Source organism: Eumetopias jubatus, unplaced genomic scaffold, assembly GCF_037043125.1.
Source record: "Eumetopias jubatus isolate StellerSeaLion01/CBP00866 unplaced genomic scaffold, mEumJub1_p1.0 scaffold_3, whole genome shotgun sequence".
NCBI classification, from domain to species: Eukaryota; Metazoa; Chordata; class Mammalia; order Carnivora; family Otariidae; genus Eumetopias; species Eumetopias jubatus.
Genome location: NW_028274809.1, coordinates 1,405,926 through 1,428,574, shown reverse-complemented (window position 1 = coordinate 1,428,574; position 22,649 = coordinate 1,405,926). Strand labels below are relative to the sequence as shown.

Below are 22,649 nucleotides of genomic sequence, written 5' to 3'. Positions count from 1 at the left end.
ACAGATGCCACTGAGCTCCTGCCTGCGGTCAGCCCCAGGCCTAATGCCAGCACCGAGACCAACAGAATGTGGCCGTGCCCAGCCTCACTAGGGGCAGAGGTGCTGATGACCAGAGGTTTGTAAAGAGGCACAGAGGAGAAGGACCCCACACACAGTCAGGTTCCTCAGAGGAAGGAGCTGTGAGCCAGGCCCTAAGGGGCAGCAGCAGTTTTCTGGAGAAACTGAGGGGTGGGACAAGGGGTGTATAGAGGTCAGGCAAAAATCATCTATGTCTCTCGCTACATCTCTCTATCTCTATCCATTCACCCACTCCACTCCAGCAAATGACCAGCCCTGTGCCAGCCCCTAGGAAACAGCACGTCCTCTGCAAGGTCAGAAGATGAATGAGGCAGAAAGGTCTCACTCCCCTTTCTAAGCAGTACAGCCAACCCCTCCGAGGTGGGCACCTGGGGTCAGGCCCCAGGGCAGTGCGGTAACCCCTCCGAGGTGGGCGTGCAGGGTCGGGCCCCAGGGCAGTGGGGTAACCCCTCCGAGGTGGGCGTGCAGGGTCGGGCCCCAGGGTAGTGCGGTAACCCCTCCGAGGTGGGCGTGCAGGGTCGGGCCCCAGGGCAGTGCAGTAACCCCTCCGAGGTGGGCGTGCAGGGTCAGGCCCCAGGGCAGTGCGGTAACCCCTCCGAGGTGGGCGTGCAGGGTCAGGCCCCAGGGCAGTGCGGTAACCCCTCCGAGGTGGGTGTGCAGGGTCAGGCCCCAGGGCAGTGCGGTAACCCCTCCGAGGTGGCGTGCAGGGTCCGGCCCCAGGGCAGTGCGGTAACCCCTCCGAGGTGGGCGTGCAGGGTCGGGCCCCAGGGTAGTGCGGTAACCCCTCCGAGGTGGCGTGCAGGGTCCGGGCCCAGGGCAGTGCGGTAACCCCTCCGAGGTGGGCGTGCAGGGTCGGGCCCCAGGGCAGTGCGGTAACCCCTCCGAGGTGGGCGTGCAGGGTCGGGCCCCAGGGCAGTGCGGTAACCCCTCCGAGGTGGGCGTGCAGGGTCAGGCCCCAGGGTAGTGCGGTAACCCCTCCGAGGTGGGCGTGCAGGGTCAGGCCCCAGGGCAGTGCGGTAACCCCTCCGAGGTGGGCGTGCAGGGTCAGGCCCCAGGGCAGTGCGGTAACCCCTCCGAGGTGGCGTGCAGGGTCCGGCCCCAGAGCAGCGCGAGCAACCCTTGAGGTGGGCGTGTGGGGTCAGGCCAAGGGCAGCATCCCTTGGGATGCCCCCGCATCCCATCCCCACACCTCTCCAGCAGCCAGGTATTGCAGTGTCACTAAATTCTGGCCACGGTAAAGAGAAGAAGCGCTAAGTAGGCTTCTGGGAGAGACTTAAGTACAGGGAAGGCTCCTCTCCTCCCCCCTCCTCCCCTCTACTCGACTGTCCAAGCACAGGTGCCATGGGGACCTGAGACCCCCACCAGCTTGTCTCAGGGGCGCTTCACTCAAGGTCACAACACCTGACCTACAGTCTAACCGTCCACTTGGCTTCGTTACCAACTGGCTACAAACAGTAAGGCTGAGCCCCCAGGGCTCCAGGAGAACTGGGGAATCAGGAGCCAGCACGACCCCAGGCCCCCGGACACAAGACGCTCCCTACGTCATGATTCTGACCTGCCTTCCCACCTCCCAGTCTCACTAGGTTTACTGAGTCAGCTCATTTTCTGTTAAAGAATATGTCTTAGGGATGAGCCTTCAAGTCTTTTGCAATGTTTGCTGAGTGAGTGATGAGTGAGTGAGCAAGGGAATGAGTGAATGAGTAAGAGAATGAATGAGTTAGTAGGTAAATGAGCAAGTGATGAATGAGTAAGTGAATGATGGAGTGAGTGAGGGAGTGAGCACGTGAATGAATGAATGAGGGTGGGAGCGAGAAAAAGAACAGGTGAAGGAATGAGTATATGAGTGAGTCAGCCCATGAGTGAACACGCGAGTGTGACTGAATGAGGAAGTGGATGAGCGTGTGCACGAGCGAAGGAATGAAGGAGCGAATGAAGGAAGGACTGAATGAGAGAGGGAGGGAGTGAATGAGCACTGTGTGAGCGAATAAGTGAATGAATGAGTGACTGAATGAAGGAGTAAATGAGGGAGTGAATGAGTGAGTGAATGAGCACTGCGTGAGTGAATAAGGGAGTGAATGAGTGAGTGAATGAGCACTGCGTGAGTGAATGAGTGAGGGAGGGAGGGAGGGAATGAGGGAGTGAATGGAGCGAGTAAACGAATGAAGGAGTGAGTAAGTGAGGGAGTGAGGGAGTGAATGAGCACTGCGTGAGTGAATAAGGGAGTGAATGAGTGAGGGAGGGAAGGGGTGAGGGAGGGAAGGAGGGAGGGAGGGAGGAAAGGGGTGAGGGAGGGAAGGGGTGAGGGAGGGAGGGAGGGAAGGAAGGAGTGAGGGAGGGAAGGGGTGAGGGAGGGAGGGAGGGAAGGGGTGAGGGAGGGAGGGAGGGAAGGGGTGAGGGAGGGAAGGGGTGAGGGAGGGAGGGAGGGAAGGGGTGAGGGAGGGAGGGAGGGAGTGAGGGAGGGAAGGGGTGAGGGAGGGAGGGAGGGAAGGAAGGAATGAGGGAGGGAAGGGGTGAGGGAGTGAGGGAGGGAAGGGGTGAGGGAGGGAAGGGGTGAGGGAGGGAGGGAGGGAAGGGGTGAGGGAGGGAGGGAGGGAAGGGGTGAGGGAGGGAGGGAGGGAAGGAAGGAGTGAGGGAGGGAAGGGGTGAGGGAGTGAGGGAGGGAAGGGGTGAGGGAGGGAAGGGGTGAGGGAGTGAGGGAGGGAAGGGGTGAGGGAGGGAAGGGGTGAGGGAGGGAGGGAGGGAAGGGGTGAGGGAAGGAAGGAGTGAGGGAGGGAAGGGGTGAGGGAGGGAGGGAATGAATGAATGAGCGACTGCAGCGGCCATTGCCTCCGACGGGGACGTGGAGCTGGCGCCAGGACTTGAGCGCAGCCCCATCTGAGGGGAAGGCAGGAATGGGCTCCTCTGGTTCCCCATCCTCGCAGCAGTGAGGACCCTTGGGGCGGGTGCGGGGGGTCGGACCCAGGAGCACGCAGCACAGAGAGACAGAGAGCTCGTCACCGGCAAGGAGCAGAAAACCAGGGAGTCCACGCAAATGGCAGGAAAGCACCGTGCTGCGGGTCAGCGGGCAGATATCCACGTAACCCCATGAGTCACGCGCAAGACAGGAGGTAAGGCGCATTCAGGGCGGCGTGCACCGTGTGATCCTACGTGCGCGGCGGGAGCAAAAGCAGCTGCACACACGCGCTCGGACACGGGGGTACGGCCTTCGATCGGGGCGGGGCGGGGGCGGGGGGTCTCCCTCTGGGGAGCCAGGCACGGGGACTTCCACTTTTCACTGTTACTCTCCTGTCCTTAAAAAAAACCACAGCTATTGTAGATTTTTTAAATCATTTCAAGAAAACTGAAAAACAACAATGTGGATAAATCTCACCAACAAAACAATGATCAAAAGGAACCAGAAATAAGGGATGGCCTAGGTCAAGTTCAAGGACAGATACCTGTGACCTCCGTCCTACCCCAGGGCAGTGAGGGCGCAAGCGAAAAGGACCATGGCAGGTTAGCGTGTGCTGGGCATCAGAGATTTTTAAAAGAGAAAACTAGTTGAAAACCACCAAAATGCTGCACACCACGGGCTAGGATTACCTAATCAGGGATGAGCAAGAAGCTTCTATTTCTGCTCACCTACACTTTCCACATTTTCTAACGTGAACCTGCTCTACTCTGGGTAGAATACCTTGTGATTCAACAATGCACAAAGAGAACACATACAACTGATTTTTACAAGGAGAACCCTAGGCTTCTAACGGTTTCCTGGAACCTACCCACTTTCTCTCACCCATGGACCAGGAAGGTCACCTGGCGACTGCTGCGCACCACGCCAGAGAATGCAGAAGTGGCACCCAGCGGGTGTTCAGGGGTTGTGAGCTGTGGGCGCCACCGCCACGGGCTCCTTCACGGCCCCCCACCGGCCTTCACCCTCAACACCCTGTGCCTCCCACAGAGGACTCACCCTGGAGTGGGCAGACGCGGGAGGGAGGAAGAGAGGCCGCCTCCAGGGTCTGCTTGGGCCTGGGTCCCAGCGAAGGCTTCTTGGCTTCCCACGGGCTCTCGGGTCTCCCCTCGTGGAAGAACGTGGTCTCCAACAAGCGCGCCGTTAGCCCTTGGATCTAGCGGCAACAGCAGAAGAGACTGTGCCCATCTGTAGCATACCTGCTGAACGAGTCTCCTCCCCTACCCGTGACTCGTGAGCAATGGGGGGCCCCCGACCTGACCTTAGAAACTCCGGCAAGCCCATTGTCTGCGGCGTGTCACAGACCGATGGCCTCTCGCCACCCTGCAGTGCGCCGTGCCCCTGCTGCCATGCCTGGGCCCTGCCTTCGGCCGGCAGGGTCCCACCAATACCGGAGCTGGGGCGGTCCATTCGTCGGCCGCGAGCTCCAAGTAAACACCAATGTCCCTACCGTGACTCCCACTGGCCTGGCCCTCTGGTCTCCCTGCCACACCTGGACCTCCTCCCTGTCCCCAGAATGCTGCTCCTGCCTCCTCTGGTCTTCACTAAAAGCCACCTTCCCAGGGGACCCTCCCAGGCCCCTGGACCCTAGACGGCACACCCTCCCCCTGCTCTGCTCTTCCTCCTGAACGCCGGTCACCTTCCAGCCTATCCCTGTGTGTCTCAGGGTCCTGGAATCAAGCCCCCAAGTGGGCTCCCTACTCAGCGGGGAGTCGGCTTGTCTCGCTGCCCCTCCCCCTGCTCGTGCTCTCACTCTCTCCTCTCTCAAATAAATAAAATCTTTGGGGAAAAAAGTTAATTTAATAAAACAGAATGTTGCAATCTAACCTCTGATGCCTCAAAAGCGACCCATGGAGCATGGCCACCCTCCCCAGCCTTGGGTATGGGGCCCCGTGCCAAAGAAATCTCCCACAGAGCCCAGAAAACTGAGCACCGTCCAGCAACAGATCAGACACTGCATGGCCCCTCTTCCCCCTCAGGGACTGTATTACACCCACGTGTGTGTTCATTCAAACAGCAAGTCTGTCCCGCGGTGACAGCACGTAAGCAATGTGTTCCAGGGGCACCCTAAGCCTGCCCCGTGCGGCGGCCTCCAACAGGGCCACGGGTGAGCCCCCTGGAGACACGCGATCGCCTGATGCTCCCCAGCAGCCCTGTTTCATTTCCTGCGTCCCCTCCCAGGGGGATGGCACCCGTCAGCCTGGCTGGGTGTGCAGGGAGGGCGTGGCCCAGGGAGAAGGCGCTGGCAGAGAGGGGCCCTGCAAGCTGGGAGTGCTCCTGAGGCAGAACCAGGGAGCAGCTCCTCCTGGCTCCTTGTCCACGGAAAGGTGAGCACCAAGGGGGCTGCCAGGAGGCCCCAGTGCCTTCCCAGGAGCATAGGTAGTGGCTCTGAGGCCCTATGCTCCCAGGTGCCCCAAAGCCACAGTGGGACCCTTCAGGGCAGGAGCCGTGCACCCACACTCTCGCCTACGATGTTCATGTCGTGGGGACTTAAAGCACCATGGAATGCTAAATTAAAAGTATAGGGGCTAATCATAACGAGCAGGTATGGCAAGGACTACTTAACTTAGGGGTACTCTGACAGGCTACATTCGGCTCCACAGATCTACTTGTCAAAGACTGCCCATAAGCTACCTCTGTCCTAGATCCAGGCACATGGTGGTAAGAAATCCCCAGGGATCCTCTCTATGCTCGCATATGTGTCCCATCCCCTGGGAACACGGAAGGCCCACGAGCGACAGAGGACATCCAACCCACGATAGCCTAGCCGCCACTCGCTTCCACTCTCCACCCGCCCAGCACGCCCGTGCCCCGAACCCCTCCCCAGCTCCCTCAGAGGCGTGGAGCTGTGTGCACCTGCAAGAGGGAGGCTGGGCTTACCCGTGGCCATGCCAGCTGGGTTCCGGCCCTGCCAGGGGCCCACGCTTGTCTCCCCAGGCTCACTCTGGTTGCCGATATCCAAGCAGTTGGCCAGGTCTGGCAGCGGTAAAGAAGTGTCACACGCATGGCCCATGTAGTGGTAGAAGCCGGGAATCAGGAAAGTGATGTTCTAGAAAACAAAGTGACATTTCAGAACCTGGACCACAGGCCCATCCCCCCATCTGACCCGGGGAGAGAATGAAAACAAGTGAGCAAGTCTCTGGACAAGGCTAGGGAAGACTCCAGCCTGTATTCCTCTTCACAGACCCACAAAGCCCCTCTGACACCCCACAGGGAATTCATGATTTTTCCCACTTTTTCTTACGAAAAAGACAAAATCAACAACTCTGAAGCTAGTTATACCAACACTTCCGCGTCTTCCAAGCAGATGTCTGGCCTTTGCCCCATGTTGCCCTGACGCCTGAAAGCCACGTCTGCAAACTCCACCTTACGTGGCTAGCAGAGAGTGATGGGGGCCCAGCATAGGGACAAAAGGGCCTTGGGCACATGAAATTGGCCCCTGGGTTCCCGCAGGTGCCTTTGCTGTGCTGGCCGTGGCCTCAGCACAAGGGTCCCAGGCCCAAAGCTGCAAGGACACACGCTTTCTCTGAACCCATGTGCCATCCCTATTCCCAGAGGGGTGCCCGCAGCCGTGTGAATCCAGAACACAGTCTAACCTCAGAGGCAGGGTGCTTCCACCCCCCACACACTCCCTAAAAGGACCCAATGCCCTCAACATTCCTGCGGCAATCACTTGTCCAAAAATCACACTAAGTGTGTTTTCATTAACTTCAAACTGAGTTTGCCTTCAGTTAACTAAATTTTAGCTTACTTGTTCCTTAGTATTTCTATTAGGAAACAGAGAGGGACCCATTTTTGGAGCCTCAAAAGATGGCTGACTGTCACTAGGTCTGGGGTCGACCCCACTGAGAATGACAAGAGGGGACTCCCACCCTCCGTTTGCAGAAGTCCGGGAGAACAAGGTGTTCAGGGAAAGGCTGCAGGCATCCAAGAGGCAGACTGGCCAGGTGCACAGATACGGGGACCGCTAGACATCAAAACCCCACTCAGCAGCCTCTCATTCGCCCGGGACCCTCCTGCCACTGAGTAGGGGGCCCATGTCCCCTTCCCAGGACCCAGGAGGACCCCAGGACCATCTGAGGAGGAGCATGCCACGGCTGCCTGAGACGCTCACCTCCCCTTGGAGCTCAGCCATCAAGTGACACCAGCCCCAGCCACAGGCCCAGCCGGCCAGACACATGAGCAGACGCATCTTAGGAGGACACCAGCCCCAGCTGACTCTACATGGAGCACAATGACTCGTCCTGCTAAGCGCAGCCCGGAGGGCCAATTTGTGACCTAAATACCAGATTGTCATGTCTGAGGCCCCAAGCTTATGGTGGTTTGCAGCAACAGATACAGACTGCTGAGCACAGCCGCAGATGAAAATGGGGCAGTGGACATCCCTGACAGGCCTGGCTCCTGCTGTGCAGAGACCTCCACCCCGCGTTCAAGAAATTCAGAGAAAGCTCAAGCCAAGGAAGAAGTTTATAGACACATCTTCCTCTGACCCTGACCCCACGACAGGCCCCCCCAGTGTGGCCCCCAGGGCAGAGGAGGTGTGGACAACCCTGACCTCCGGGCACACAGCTGTGACATACACCCTTGTCTGATAACTTAGACCAGACCCCGTTCAGGACAGGTTTCAGGCAACAGCCCCTCCCTCTCCAGGGACAGCATGTGGAGACAAGGCTCTGGAGACGGTCCCAGGGGTCACTAAGTGCTCAGTGTGGGGTCCAGAGAAATGAGAGCTGCTAGGGAGAATGGTGCCCAGCATGCCCCAGGAAAGCCAGTGGGCCAGACTAGTAGACATGGAGGTACAAGGCCTGTGACAAGCACACGTCCTCACTGAAAGTGGACCGGGCCCCTGCAGGGGAGGGCAGGCTGACCACCCAGGGAGGGCCCACCTTGCCCAGAAGCTCCATCTTCCCGTAACCGAACAGCATCAGTGCAAAGCTGTGGTTGATGCCGTAGATGGTCCCGTCGGGCAGGAGGGTGATGAGGCCGCTGATGGTGGAGAATACCCAGATGGATGCCGAGTAACCCAGCTCGGGGACTGCACTGCTGTCTTCCACCATCTCGCTACTGGACTCAGATTTCAGTTTTAAGCTCAGAGGGAAAGTGGTACCATCCTTGGCTCTCCCAACAGACCTCTGAATCTTGAGATTCTGGAAGAAAACACACCACCGAGCTGACAGCAGCATCTCACATGGCCCAAGCTTTGAGTCTTTGCAGCTCTAGACTTGAACCCTTCCACGCGTCATGGGGAGCAAAGCCCAGAACACCTCACTCCCCACACTGCCCCCCCTTCCCCAATCTCCCTGCACCCCACCTCTGCCCCAGGGAAAGCAGAGCCCTGACCAGGAGCTGTGTCTGGTGGCGAGGGCATCAGTCTAGCAGCTGCCCCCCACTCCAGAAAGGCCTGAGGACAGCACACACCAGGGCGACCAAGAAACGCACAAGGACTGGACTCATGTCTGTGCCAACCCTGCAGGGACGGAGGGCGGGCAGGTTTCTCCCCACCGTCCGCCTTGGACCCCCAGTAGCCCCGGGGTCCCACCCCTACGTATGTCCCCCAACACTCACTCTGTCCTCCAGCCTGAGGGCCAGCCACTTCCGGCTGTTGCTGACCGTCCTTCATCTGTGCCTCCTCAGCACCTCTATCACCCAAAAACCACATCTTTGCCCTGTTTCCATGCCTTAAATACTTGGAATGTATCCAGTTTTGAGTAAATCTTGACCAAGGCCACATCCTAACCAAAGGCTTTGAGAGTGTGCTCCCTTTTGGGTCTCCAGACGGCACACCAGCCCAGGGCTGTGTGTCTACCCCTCACCCAATCCCACCTGCCCTTTTTAGGGTCCACCCTGGGAAGCAGGAGATCTGAGGGAGCCCAAGTTGTGGGCATGGCCTGGAATGCAGGGGAGCTTCCACTCCCCCAGCGCTGCGCCCTGAACAGGCTCGGACTCAGAGACACCAGGCTCCCCATGCCAAGGCTGCAGGCCAGGCCCCAGGTCCCAGGGGGCCCTATAAGGAATGAGGGGTGCACCGCCAGTCTCTGCTTGCTGCTGGGGCGTCGGGGGCTCCCGTTTGAGGCTATCACAAATGTGCTGCTGAGAACAAGCCCACACGTGCCTTCTGGCACACACTTCTCTCCAATGCGTGCCCCGGGGGGTCTGAGGTTGGCCCGTGGTCCCGTGGAGCAGATGCTGCCACAGGCTCCAAGGTGGCTGAGCCAATGGATGTCCCCACCAGCTTGGGGACAGAAGGAAAGACACAGAGACGACAAGGACTGGCGGTGGGGTGAGGGCTCCAATCAAGCTGGAGGCTTGAAAACAGCAGAGACCCAGCTCAGAGGGCTCAGCTCCAGGCCTGCAGCTGGCCGGGCAAGCGGGGAATGCTCACAGACAGAGGGCTCAGCTCCAGGCCTGCAGCTGGCCGGACAAGCAGGGAGTGCCCACAGACATCCCGAAAGCATCTCAGGTGCCTTGCAGCAGCAGAGGTGACTTTAAGCAAAAAACAAGTGGCACTGGGCTGCGACACAGTGGAATTCACCACAAATGAGGGTCATTTGCGTGAAGGCCACAGGCTAGTAGGAAATGGGGCACCTGGGAACCGGGAGGATTCAGTCGGGAACAGAACCTCTCTCCCCCAACCCCAAACCTCCACTGTCCCCAGAGCTGCCGCCCCCCCATTTGCCTGCCTTCCTGCCCTCAGCCAGTTCTCCCTGCTCCTCAAGAACCCCAGACCTCCCAGGAAAGAGAGACCCCAGCAGGCAATCCCCGCTCCAGGCTCCAGTGGGAGGACCAAGGAGACAGGGTGGCCCATTGGAGAGCCGCACAGGCTCTGACCCTCAGTCAAGGCTTTGGAGCCCAGAGAGCAGTCAGCAGACCTGGTGCCACTGTGTGCACACGCAGGACACTCCTGCTGTCAGAATCACCAGCCTGTGTCCCCAGGCCATGGATTCCAGTCTAAGAACCCTATGGTCCCTGAGTAAACAGACTCCAGGGGCCACATGGCCCCAGGTACAGCTGCAAGGTGTGGCAGTCAGGGGTCCACAGGGTCCTACCTGTGGAACAGGCTCGCCGCGGGGGGGGAGCTGCACAGAAGGGATCAGGTCTGCGATGTGCTGCCCGAGCATCTCCTCCCCAGATGCGTACCCATGCAGGAGAGCAAACAGGCTGTCACAGGATGTTATGGTTCCCTTGGAGAAAAAACCAGCATTGTTAAGCATCACGGTAAAAACTTCTGGCACTTCGGCTTCAAACATCACGGAACACCAAGCCTCCAGATTGAAAGCAAGACTGTTAGCAGCGCTCCTACAGCAGGAGAGCATGAGGTGGGCATGAACATTCCTCAGGTCCTCATTCTCCCGCTGCCAGATGCACCCAAATTATCGACCTCTGGAAGCATTCTGCAGACGCCCGGCATGGCCAGCCCAGGCCCAGGTGGCATTCGAGCCCTGCGTGCCAGCCACCATTCTGATGGCTCGGCAGACGCTACCTCACTGACGTGCTAAGACAATCCTAGGTCCCAGTTACACCCCCCTTCTACAGATGAGGAGACCGAGGCCCAGGGAGACTGCACTTGCCGAAGGCACACAGAGAGGGAGGGGTGCCACGGGGCCGACCCTCCATGAGCCCCAGGGGCACACGGCGGGCCCCAGCGGCGGCTGAGGCCCGGAGAGGCGACGCATGGTAAGCCCCACGCGGCTGGGATGCGGAAGGCACACTCACATCGCCCTGGAAAGCGACCCAGGCGGACACCCGCTCCACAGGCTCCAGCACGACCACACGGCACAAGCTATGCTCCTGCTTCACCTTCTTCATCCACACAGAAACGGGGATCTTCTCCCCGCTGCGGCTCACCACGTCTACCTGTGGGGACGCACAGCCTTGCCCCTGGCCTTCCCCAGACCCCGGCCCGGGGGCACCTGCAACCTCTCCTCCCCTGCCCACATCTGAGCCTGACACCGAGCCTTAGTCTGAGTGGACGCTCTCTCAGAAGAGAGGGTTTTCTCGTCAGCTTCCTGGCAACAGAGCGGGAGCAGAGCCACCCGTGTGCTTCCTCAGGGAACAGACGCCAATACGCGGTGAACAGTCAGTTTTCTTCTTCACAATCGTCAGCCACGTGGACAGTCCCCAGGACAGAGTGACGGACCACATCTAACGTCCCTCGGGGACTGGGCTGAGGGCTCACCATCTCACATGCAGTTTAACCCCTCAACATCCCAGCTGACACATCACACAGGGAGGCCCAACGCTCCAGGGAGACCTTTCCAGCCGCGCCAGCCCCGCCAACGAACACCAAACAGCACTGGAGAGTCAGGGGTGCAGCCAGTAAGATCACGGCACTCCCCGTGGCATCCTGCCGGTTTGCAAACCGCCGCCCGAGCTTCCTCCCTCGCAGGCGGGGCCGCCCCTCACGCCAGGCCCGCAGCCACCCCTTCCGCTCCTGGGACGCTCTGCCCACCACCCCAGCTGCTCCCCACACCAGCACTGAGGGAGCACGGCGGCCATGGTGACCAGTGACCGGCCGTATTTGCGGCAGGCCCCCAGCGGCATACCCCAGGAAGGCGCACTCACTACTGTGCCGAACACGACAGCGGCACGGCCGTCGGCCTCCACGTGCTCTTCACTGAGGGCCTTCACCACATCGGAATCGGGCTTCAGGAAGAACTGCATGAGCTTCTGGCCGATCAGGTCATGGCTGCTGTGCCCCAGGAGCTGGCAAGCCTTGTCGTTGGCAACCAGGATCTGGGGGTCGCAGGGAGGACAGGACACGAGCATCACCAGCAGCACCTCCAGCTCTAACCCATGCTCCCCCAGCGTCCTGCGGTTGGCGGGCTCACAGCCACGACGCCCTTGGCACCTCCGGGTCTTAACCACAGGGAAACCAAATGCCAGCACCACGACCAAAACCACGTTTCCGTCACCCGCCAGGATGGGCACGCCACGCCACCAGGAGCACGCAGAGGAGGTAAGGACTCGCACCACTCCCCACCCACCTAATGATCTCGGTTATTTGCATGTAAATGCCCACGATGCGAACACGGCCACCTCAGACGGTGGATACCCGTTCTCATGGTTGTTGAGCCAACACCTTCGTGAGCACAGAGGAGTCACGCAGGTCATCTCTGTCCTCGAATCTCTACCCTGACGAGAGGATTCAATTTGTTTTCATTCATAGTCAGGTCTCTTTTGCTGCTATGTAGGGGAACCAGGTGCTGCCCTAATTGCACTTCACACACACAGATTCTTCCGTCTGAGGCCACAGGTCAAAGGCACAGACCACACTCACAGCAGGGTCACAAGCCGAAGCCAATACCTCTGTGGTCTTGGCGTCCACAGTGAACACGGCCTTGTTCGGGTTGCACACGGGGGTGGGGAGCAGGGGCGTGGACAACCCTGAGGACAAGCCCCGCAGCAGAGAGCAGCAGGACGCGCTGCCCAGGGACCGGGGCAGTTCCGGCGGCTCCGGTGGCACCAGGCAGTGCAGTTTGCTGGTGCAGATGTTCTGGGCGGCCAGTGACGACAAACAGTAGGAATTCCATCTGTCTTCTGGAAAGAAAAGGAAAAGGAACTTTAGACCTCACAAGGCTGCCAGGAGCGCTCTTCTCGAACACACCAAAGCACAGAGCCCCTGCTCTCAACTCCTGCGAAAGGATCCAGGGATCACATCAACCTGCAGAGTTCAACCTTCACCCTCCAGTGTCCATGTGAACGGCCCCGAGTCCCCCTGGGTGCTGTCCAGCCACAGAGCACATCCTACAGGAGACACAACGGCCCAAGCTCAGCATTTCTGTGGAAACACTCCTTGAGGTCCCTTCCCACCACCCCCCCAAGAGGTGCTCTCCTGTGTCTGCCCTTACAGACCCACAGCCCCTCCGGCTTCCCCCCTACATTTATTCCTGGAAAGTCGCCCAAATCCAAGAGCTGCCTGCGATCTCGGCCCCTCCCCCCATTCCCTCATTCCCAGGTCAGGTTCACTCACCACCCCTCCAGAAAACCTACTCCCAGTAACACGTCCAGTGGCCCCCGAGATGCTCAACCCCATCGCCAATTCTCAGCACTCACCCTACCCCAGCCCTGGGCCAGGGGGTTGCTCCCTGCCTCCTAAACCACCTGCCCTTGGCGGGGCTCCCTCTCCCCTCCACCTCCCTGACCTCTCACCACCGCAGAAGCCCAGACTCGGGCTCACAGCCTCCGTTCCATCCACCCATTCTTTGCTGGCTTCAAATACACTCCGCATAGGAACGTGCTGCCGGCCCCACACACCCCTGCCCTGCCTCTCTCCTTTCCCACCCATCTCAGTAAATGGCAACTCCATCCTTCTAGCAGCTCAAAATCCAGACAAAAACAACTCTTCCCTCCTTTCCCCTTCTCAGTTCACGGGCCCACCCTGGACTGTTCTCTGGGCCTGGAAACTGCATGGCCATCTGCTTGGCCCTCCACTTCCCTGGCCGCCCCAAGCTCAGCTTGACCCTCCTCACACCATGGGACAGGCACTGCAACCCTGACTCTGCCGCTGGTGCCCATGCAGAGACCAGGAAGCCCATGCTCCTGAGGACAGCTGCCTACCTCACAGACCTGCCCAGCCCTCTCCCCGCAGAATCTCTGGTCCTCACCAGGAGGACCCAGCATCTGTTTCCCTCCAAACACTCCCACCCTGTGCTCCCAGGCTGGTGTGTGAGCTGGGTTCCAACCCTCCTCTTCCTTTAGGGGACTGTTCCCCTCCTCCACCTTCCCCCGGCAGCCCCTGTCCCCCAGCTGTGGACATTCCCATTGTCCTAACCGACTTCCCCACACTCTAGGTCCACCCAGCTGCAGGCCTACACCTGCTGTCTCCTTAAGCACCCCCTCAGACAAAGAGCCCTCTGAGCTCTAGAGGCACCAGCTGACTTGGAGAAACAAGTGAGTGAGTGGGCAGCAGGTGCCTCGACATCACAGCCCAGCCCAGGTGCCACCTCCCGCACTGGGAAGCTCACTGCCCTTGAGTCCACAAAACTCGTCTGCATCCGGGAGGAAAGCATGAGGCTGCCATGCAATCAGTAAATAGTTACTGAACGAGATCAGCCAAACTGTATTTCACTTGCACGGCAGCCCGGCCCAGGATTGTGCTCGCACACACTCTGCAGCAAGGCAAGTCTCAGGCCCAAGAACCACAGCAACACAACGTGGCCCGGGAGAGGCCCACCAGCATTGCGGCCGGTGCACACCGAGCACCTCATCTGCGAGAACAGAAAACCCGATCAAAGCCTAGAATGACTCGTCATTTTCATCTTCAACACTGACGCCCACAATGCCCAGGAGGGGGTTACCAGAGAGGCCCATCCTGCTCTGGCAGAGCTTCGAAAGCCCATTCCTTCTGCTCAGGTGTCTGTGGGCCGAGGACGGGGACTCGCTGGGCTCGGAGGCAGTCCACACAGCTGGGCTCTCGGGGGAGCCTCCGTCCTCCATTGGGAACCGGCCGGCCAGGGCAGCAACCGTCAACTAGAAAACAAAGTGGACCCGATCGGCATCGGTAACACAATAGTAGGAAAGCAGTTTAACCAACTAATCCTTCGGCAGGTTGAGTGCAGCTCAGCCCCAAAAGGCTCCCTCACGCCCCACTGCCACATGGGCCAGGACCTCCAATGCAAGGCCAATGACCAAAGTCCTGCTAAAAGAAGCTCTTTCGGAGAAATGCAGAAGAGATGGGAAGAGAGAGGGAAACAGGGGGAAAGAACAGAACAGGGCACAAAGGGGCCATGAAGACCACAGCTCCACGCGAACTGAAGAACGCTCCCGATGCCACGAGCACCCGCTGGCCTGTGCGCCTCTGAGTGGCCCCAGCCTTCCCCGAATCCAGGGGTTCTGACCAGCTGCACCCAGAACCATCCAAGGGGCTGCTGACAAACGAGCAACGCAAAGCCATGGCAGAGGGTCTGGAGGTAAGCCTGGTACCAGGGATTTGCGGTTTAACAGTGTGGTTTCTAAATACTAGTAGATTGGCAAGCAGTCCTAAGGAAAAAAATACAGAAAAATCTCATGTGTCCTTCACAGTTTCTTCCGGACAGTGCTGGAGGCCCGGGCCAGGGGCCTGGATGGAGGAGTCCAAGGGACTAGGGCAATGTGCCCACCCCAAGCCTGGGTGCCCTCTCCACGATCACCTTCTGAGCATGTGGAACCCACTTCCGAGACCCGCACAGGCTTCTTCCCCCATCAGGGCTCCTTCGTGGGTACACGAAGGCCCAAAGACTGGCCAAGGAGCTTCCTGTGCAAGAAGACCAAGCTTCAATAAGCAGGCCGGGGCACCCACACAGGACGGGCCTGCTATGTTAAGAAAAGGGGGGCTGACCCTCCCAGGCCACATCGCAGCACGGAACTCCAAGGAGGCCCAGCCCACCAGTTCTATCCTGGCTTTAGGTCATCATGAATATTCACCACCAGCACAGGAGGGCAGCGACTGTCATAGTTAACAGTTTGTGAGCCCAATTTATAATTCTGCATATGGTGATAACAGTATGGGGTTTCTAGTATGCTCGCGCCCTAGGCCCCTCAGCTGTTAGGGCCTGGCCAATGCTTGCCTCAGCTGCCAGCTTCTGAGCATGGTGAGGCAGGGGTCCCCAAGACAGACAGAAAACTGAAGGCCCCACTATCACCAGTGTGGAAGGATGTTAACACCAAAACATGCCAAAGACCTACACAAATGGAGATTGGTACAGCAAAAGAACAAAAAGGACAATGGAACATAATCAGCTTCAGAAACAGACCTGTGTCTGTTAAGAAGCTTGGCACACAGTGAAGATCAAAGGGGAATGAACAGTGCTCCCCAGCACAGTGAGGCCCTGGACAGCCCCCTGGCCTTCCAGCTTCAGCCCCCTTCTATGCAAAATGTGAATAACAATAAGGCACATGTCACAGCGCTCTCGTGAGGACCCAAGGACCTAAGCTGGGACTGCAAAATGCTGAATAGCTGTGAGCCGCCAGTTTTAAAAAGAATTAGCGTAATTAGACCAGGGTGAAGTTGCATCCCTGTGACTTGCCATGTACAAAAATTAGTTCCAGGTGAATTCAAAAACGAAAGATAAAAGTTCTAGAAAAAAATAAGATAGAGAATACAATGGTCTGGATAACTCAGCAGCCTGGGCCCAGGCAAAAGCAATCTTCCCAGAAGCAAAGCATCCTAAATACAGGTTTCCAAGAGGAAGACCAACCAAATATGCTCCCTTCCAATGACGAACACAAGGAAACAAGCCCCCCTCAGTGAGAGTCTACAGAAAAATCAAACAGATTCAGACACAAGAGAACATCAGATACCAGAAATGCCTCTGTAGATGTTTAAAATACAAAAGATGGGAGTCACAAAAGTGAGCAGAACAAGAGTTTCTCAGAAACAACTACATATTGAAAGAATCACCAGCTTTTTAGAAATTAAAATTTTAAAACTTCAGCATTAAAAAAAATGAATTTGTAATTTAAACTTTCCCTCAAAGATCTCTAGGCCCAGATGGCTTCACTGGTGAATTCTATCAAATGTTTAAGAAGGAAGTAACATCAGTACTACACAGACTCCTCCAGAAATAAAAACAGGCTAACCATATCCAGCCCGTGTTTGAGGCCAGCATCACCCTGATGCCAAAACCAGACAAAAACATTGCTAGAAAAGGAAACCGCAGACCAATAACTCTCACGAACAGAGATACAAAAATCCTCAACAAGATGTTAACAAATCCACCGAGGCAATGTGTAAAAAGGAGAACTCACTACAACCAAGCGGGGTTTATCACAGCAATAAAAGACTGATTTAACATTTGGAAATCAGTCAGTGTAATTCACCATATCAACAGGCTAAAGAAGGAAAAAAAAAAAGGAGGAAAAATCACACAACCATATCAATTGATGTCAAAAAAGCATTGGACAAAATCTAACACCCCTCCACAGGAAAACACACTCAACAGTTAGGAAGTGAGAACATCCTCCACCTGCTCAAGAGCATACATGAAGAACCTACAGCCAGCGATGCTCGCCTTCCAAGGTCAGGAGCAGGGTGAGGAAGCCCATGAGCCCATGTAGCCTCTTCTCTTCAGCACTATCCTGGGGGCACAGCCAGTACACAAAGGCACATACACTGGAAAGAACAGCATAAAGCTGTCTCAGTTCACAGACGACAGGACCATATACCTAGAAAATCCTAAGGATTCACAAGACTAACAACCAGAGATTTTTTTTTTAAAAGGGGTAGAGGGTAAAGGTTTTAAATAGACACTTCACCGAAGAAGGAGTACAAATCACAAAGAAGCATGTGAGAAAAATGTTCACCACCCTTCATAACATGGGAAATGCAAGTTGAACTGTCCAGAGCGGTCACACACGAGCACAGAGTGGAAACACAGAGCGTCGGTCAGGATGGGGAGCAGCTAGAACACTCACAGAGTGTTGGCAGGAAGACAGGATGTGCACACACCCACGCGGGGAAGCAGTCTGCCCATCAGCCCAGGACACAGCGCTCGCCCGAAGTATTTGCCTGGGAGGGAGAGGGAGACAGTGGTGGCTCCGATGGGTCTCAGTACCGTGGAGCTGGGCCAGAGAACACTTCCTGCAGGAGTCCGTTGGCGTGAAGCAAGTCCCAAGACAGGCCTGATCTAGAGGGGCAGAAAGCAGGGCGGCGGCAGACCGGGGCCAGTGGTGCGGAGGGCAGGGGCTGACTCAGACAGAGCACAGAGGGGCTTTGGAGGGGGATGGGAATGCTCTCCGACTCCACTGTGCTCACGATCCTGCAGCTGTGGAAGCATCTCAACACTCCCTGAACTATGTACTGACCATCAGCACATTTTACTGTCCGTAAATTCTCACCACGACGTTAATTTTTAATGTCAGTGAATGAGTAAGACAAGCAGGTAGTCACGGCTGAAAAGAAAATTAGAGGATCGGTAGATCTGTGAATAAACAACCCAGAATGCAACTCAGGGAAACAAGAACATAGAAATATGAGCGAGAAGTTAAGAGATAAAGACGGGCAGAACTGAACAGCTAACTGGAGAGGGGAGAGGAAGAAACACTTGAAGAGGTAAAAGAGTGAGCAACAAATCCACAGATCCAGGGCCCTGAGGGGGGCAACCCTGCCTACCAGCCGTGAAAACCTGACAGGAAGCCGTGGCATGGGTGTGTCCAGGCAGGAATGACCAAACTGATCAAAGGGACAGAGGACGACCAGCCCCAGACCCACGCGGGTACCAACGCTGGACGCCTGACTGCGGGAGCGGCTCCAGGCCCTGGCGGGGAAGCCAGGCAACTCCGTGTCCGGCCAAGAAACAGTGACAGCAGAGCGATCAACACACCACACGCGAAAAGCAACGTCCAGGACACAAAAGACTTTAACTTATGAAGGTCAAAACACTAAACTTTTAGAAGAAAATTAGAAAGACCTTCGGTAAGACTTTGGGCAAGGAAGGTTTTCTTCAACAAGACGCAAAAAGCTCTACCTATAAGATTGATAAATTTAACATTAAAGTTGAGAATGCCTATTCACCAAAAATGCCTCAAACAAAATGATATAAACCCCAAGTTGGAAGAAGATATTTGCCACATAGAGAACCAGGAAATTAATAACCAGGGTAGTTTAAAAGGCCAATAATTTAAAAATTTAAAAAAACAGAAAGTAAAAGAGACACAGTGCAAGACAATTTTACACCAACTAAACCAGCAAAAAAACTTAACAATTCTAGTAATATTAAATACTGATAGAGATGTGGATTAATGGGACTCGAACAAATTAATATAATCTCTTCAGAAAACAATTATAGTCAAACATTAACCTACTAGGACAGTATATTCCACTCTTAGGCTTCTACTCTATAGGATCCTTGCACATATGTAGCGAGTCACACTCAAGAATGCTCAGGGCAGCATGGCTCACGATGGCCAAAAAAAAAAAGGAAGAAAAGAAAAAAACCTGAACACTCATCAATAAGAAAACAGATTTAAAATTCTGGTATATTCATACTATGAGTTATAACAGTGAAAACAAATTCTATACAGGCAATGAGGATAAATCTTAGCAATATAAGAAGCGAAAAAAATCAAGTTACAGAAGACCATCAATAGTAAAATTCCCTTTTTACAACGCCCCCCCATCTACGTACATTGTTGAGGGGTACACACGAATGTGAAAAACCCAAACTTCGGGCAGGAGGGTCCAGGAGCAAAAGCTGGAATAGAGAACCACACAATGGCCCAGGATCTTTCGGTTCCTAATTTGGGGGTGGGCTTAAATGAGTTCACTTCATTGTTATGATTCATGACTAATGTCGCATTCATCTCTTTGAATGATCAACTAGCATACACTAAAAAGTTAAGAGAGGTTGTGCTCACTTCGGCAGCACATATACTAAAATTGGAACGATACAGAGAAGATTAGCATGTCCCCTGCACAAGGATGACACACAAATTCGTGAAGCATTCCATATTAAAAAAAAAAAGTTAAGAGATGTTTTCTACACATATGTGTATATCCAGTGCTGGATCATAACAGCAGCAGCTGATATCGAACTAAAAGAGTAAGAAGCAAAAGAGAAAATAGCAAACTACTAGAACGTATTGCTTTCCTTCTCTAAGCATCTAAATGGACTAATTATTTCTAAAATAAATAACATCATGTTTTCATTTCTATTTCTACAACCAACCTATTGACAAAGCACAGAGACTTGCTTATAGCTTCAGACTATATTGTGAATGTTACAGAACTCTGATTTGTAAAAAAACAAAAACATGACTCTTCAGACTACAGCTGGATGTAAATTTATTAGTAAGTTGTAAATTTACTAATAACACTCTTTAGAGTACATTGTAAGTATTATAAAAGTTGACTTTGTAAAAGTAACAAGAAGAGGGACAGAAGGGAGGGAAGTGAAGGGAGGGTAAGGGCCAGTGCTTGGTCTTGCATGGAGAGTAGGTCGTGTCTAAAGCTGACAAATCAAGTTGATGTAAGAAAGCCAAATCGTTTTTCCCGTTGTGGCTTCTGTGCCCTCTACGGTCGGCCACGTGCCAATTAGCACTGCACACCACATCCACGCCATGTGGAACAGAGGCCCACGGCACTCCTGCAGAGCCACCCAGCGCCTCCAGCTCCACAGGCACAGGCCGGCCTCTGAGAACACAGAGCCTGGCTTCACACAACCTTAGATCACTCCTTTTTCACAGGTTTAATTCAAAGGCTAACCAGAAACTCCTGCCCGTCCAGCCGTAAGTCTTTAGAACAGTTTTCCTGGGTTTTGGGGTTTTTTGTACCTGTTCCGAGCAGAAGATATAGGACGTTGAACCCAGAGAGGACCTGGTGGTGTCTCAGAGTGATCCTATTGCTGTTGCTAGTTTTGATTTCAGAAGGCATGAGTGACCCCCCTCAGACCAAAGAGAAGGAGAGATTCGCAGGGAGTTTCAGGGAAAGTATTCTGAGCTCATGGGTGAACTTCTGGAAGCAACCATCTTTCTCTCACAAGCTAGGAAGCAAAGAGCTCCAGTTGCTCCCACCACTGCTGTACCACCAGGAGCAGAACCAGCCTCAGGATGAAGCCAACACGGTGGACAGCAGGGCATAAGACAGCAAGGATGTCATTTTGAGGATAAACCTACCCTAAAATCTGCCTTGCTCTGGACTTCAGGTTTAGGGGCCAATAACTACTCACCCCCAGAGCCTTTCTGGGACTGTGTTTTCTGTTTCTCGCCTGGAGGCATCCTGAAGAATATCTAGGATGATGGCTGCTGTGATGGAGGATGTAAGCAAGGGGCACTTCCCAGACCTGAAGGGTCAACAAGGGCTTCCTGGAGGAGGCACCAGTGGAGCCGAGCACGGAAAGGGGAGTGAAGAAGCCTTGCAGGCAGACAGAGGCACCCAAAGACAAAGATTCCCTCAGCACCCTCGGGGAGGAGTAAGTGGGCCTGGGCCTGAAGAAGTCAGATCTAACTCCAGGGCCTCCTATGCCTGCCCAGGCAGTCTGGACTTTTCCCCAAAGATGGACTTTAAAGGGGTCTGTGCTTGGCAGTAACATGACCAGATAGCAGGCCACAAAGATCACTCCAGGGGCAGGGGCCTGGGGAGGCAGGAGGGAGGCTACAGCAATGCAGGCAAGAAATACGAGGTCTTGAGGTATACCAATGGCGGAAAGACGGAGTGGGGAACGCACAAGACCACCTGGCACAGGACTGACCTAGATTGACTGGCTGATGAGGCGCGGAAAGGAAGGCCCCGAAAGGTGTCAAGACCGCCTCCCGAGTTCCGCGCTCAGGCCGCCGCCGCTGTCTGGGAAAAGAGCCAGTGAAGAGGGGCCTGAGGGTAAAGCCAGGTACGTATGGGCAGCCCGCTGGAGACGTCTGGCGGTGGTGCGTGCACACGGGTCTGCCGGCGCCGGAGAGCCGCTGGGACCCGCAGAGAACCGGCCGCGCTCCCGGGGCTCCCGCACGCGCCTTCCCGCAGGACGGCGGGCAACAGGACGTCAACAAAGCGCACGCGGCCAGCTCCGGGATGGAGGGTGCGCCGGGGGCCTTAGGCCCTGGCGCGGCCCCGGAGCGGAGGTGCGGCCCGGTGCCCCTCGGGTCCCCCGGCCAGGGCGCCGCAAACGGTCGCAAGGCGGCAGCGAGCCACCACCGGCCGGAGCTGCACGGAGGGAGCGCGGGGGCGCAGGGCTCGGCTGGGGCTCATCCACCGGCCGCGCCAGGCGCCCCGGGAGCCCGGGCCCGCTCTCCCGACCGCAGGTATCTCCTCCGGGGCCTGCCAGGGTCACCCGGCCAAATTCGCTTCACCGCGCCGGGAGGGAGCTGATCCTCGCCTCTGGCCCACCGGCCAATCGTAGAACAACTCGTGTCGATTGACAGGCCCTCCGAGCCAACCACTAGCGACCGTGGGCGGGACTCAGCGAGCCCTTGGCGGAGAAGCCCGCGCAAACGGTTGCTAGGGACGCACCGGACTCCCTTTACGGCGCCTCGGAGGAACCAAAAGAGACGGCGCCTCCGCCCTCCAGGTCGGACCGACTCCGTTTCCTCCGGTCTCCGAATCCCGAAGGGTGAGCAGCGCGCTGCTCCCCTCTCTGAGGCCTCGAAGGCGGGGGGCGCAAGGAGGCTCCCTCACGGCCAGGCACGCCCGCAGGGCCGAGGGGCCGACGGAGGCTGCGGCCCGCAGTGGCCTGGGTCGACGTCCTGGACGCCGATGGGCTGTCCCCGCACCTGCGGACGGAGTTGGCCCCCGGTGCCCCGGCCCCTGGCCTCGGCTCCGACCCCGGCACGAGCGCGGACGCCCAGCGCTGAGCGTTAACTGGAGGCGGTCCCTTCTCACGGGCTAAGTCCGCGCGGCCACGTCGGGACGAAGTCGGCCAGTGTACAGACGCAGCCGCTGAGGCCCGGAGGGGCCGCCACGCACTCGACTGGCCCGCACCTTGCAGCCCCACGCAGAGACCCTCCACGAGCCCACGTGCCCCCAGCATCTCCCAGATTCTTCGCTCCCCTGCAGCCACGGTTCCGTGCGTGCGGCCCCGACCGCCCCTGTCTTCTTCCCCGCTCCTCGCCTCCAGAAGCCTCCGGTGTGCTCTCAGATTACCTGTCCCGAGGAGGTGAGGCTGGCTCCTCCTGCTGCTGAGGACCGCATGGCCTCGAGGGTGAACTACAATTCCCA

At 56.5% G+C, this 22,649-nt stretch overlaps 1 protein-coding gene and 1 non-coding gene across 6 annotated transcripts in view; one reads left to right on the top strand and one right to left on the bottom strand.

Moving 5' to 3' along the window:
* Positions 1-22,626, bottom strand: part of PASK (PAS domain containing serine/threonine kinase) — a 38,733-nt gene extending 16,107 nt beyond the window's left edge. For 4 of the 5 annotated variants that reach the window (XR_015767822.1, XM_088021454.1, XM_088021455.1 and 1 more), the window contains exons 1-9: positions 22,575-22,626; positions 14,326-14,497; positions 12,333-12,565; positions 11,591-11,761; positions 10,742-10,882; positions 10,075-10,209; positions 7,915-8,175; positions 5,909-6,077; positions 4,028-4,184 (exon numbers count right to left, since the gene is read on the bottom strand). Coding sequence is in view for 4 of the 5 variants with exons in the window: in XM_088021454.1 (XP_087877580.1) it covers positions 4,028-4,184; positions 5,909-6,077; positions 7,915-8,175; positions 10,075-10,209; positions 10,742-10,882; positions 11,591-11,761; positions 12,333-12,565; positions 14,326-14,497; positions 22,575-22,622 (1,487 nt within the window). In the remaining variant the exon portion in view is untranslated. Of the gene's footprint in view, positions 1-4,027; positions 4,185-5,908; positions 6,078-7,914; positions 8,176-10,074; positions 10,210-10,741; positions 10,883-11,590; positions 11,762-12,332; positions 12,566-14,325; positions 14,498-21,192; positions 21,349-22,574 lie in introns of those variants that run through there. The other variant, XM_088021456.1, reaches the window with a different exon arrangement.
* LOC114210916 (U6 spliceosomal RNA) lies at positions 19,353-19,459 on the top strand. The gene has a single exon (XR_003609612.1). It is a non-coding gene; the product is annotated as a U6 spliceosomal RNA (small nuclear RNA).
* Positions 22,627-22,649: the final 23 nt, after the last annotated feature.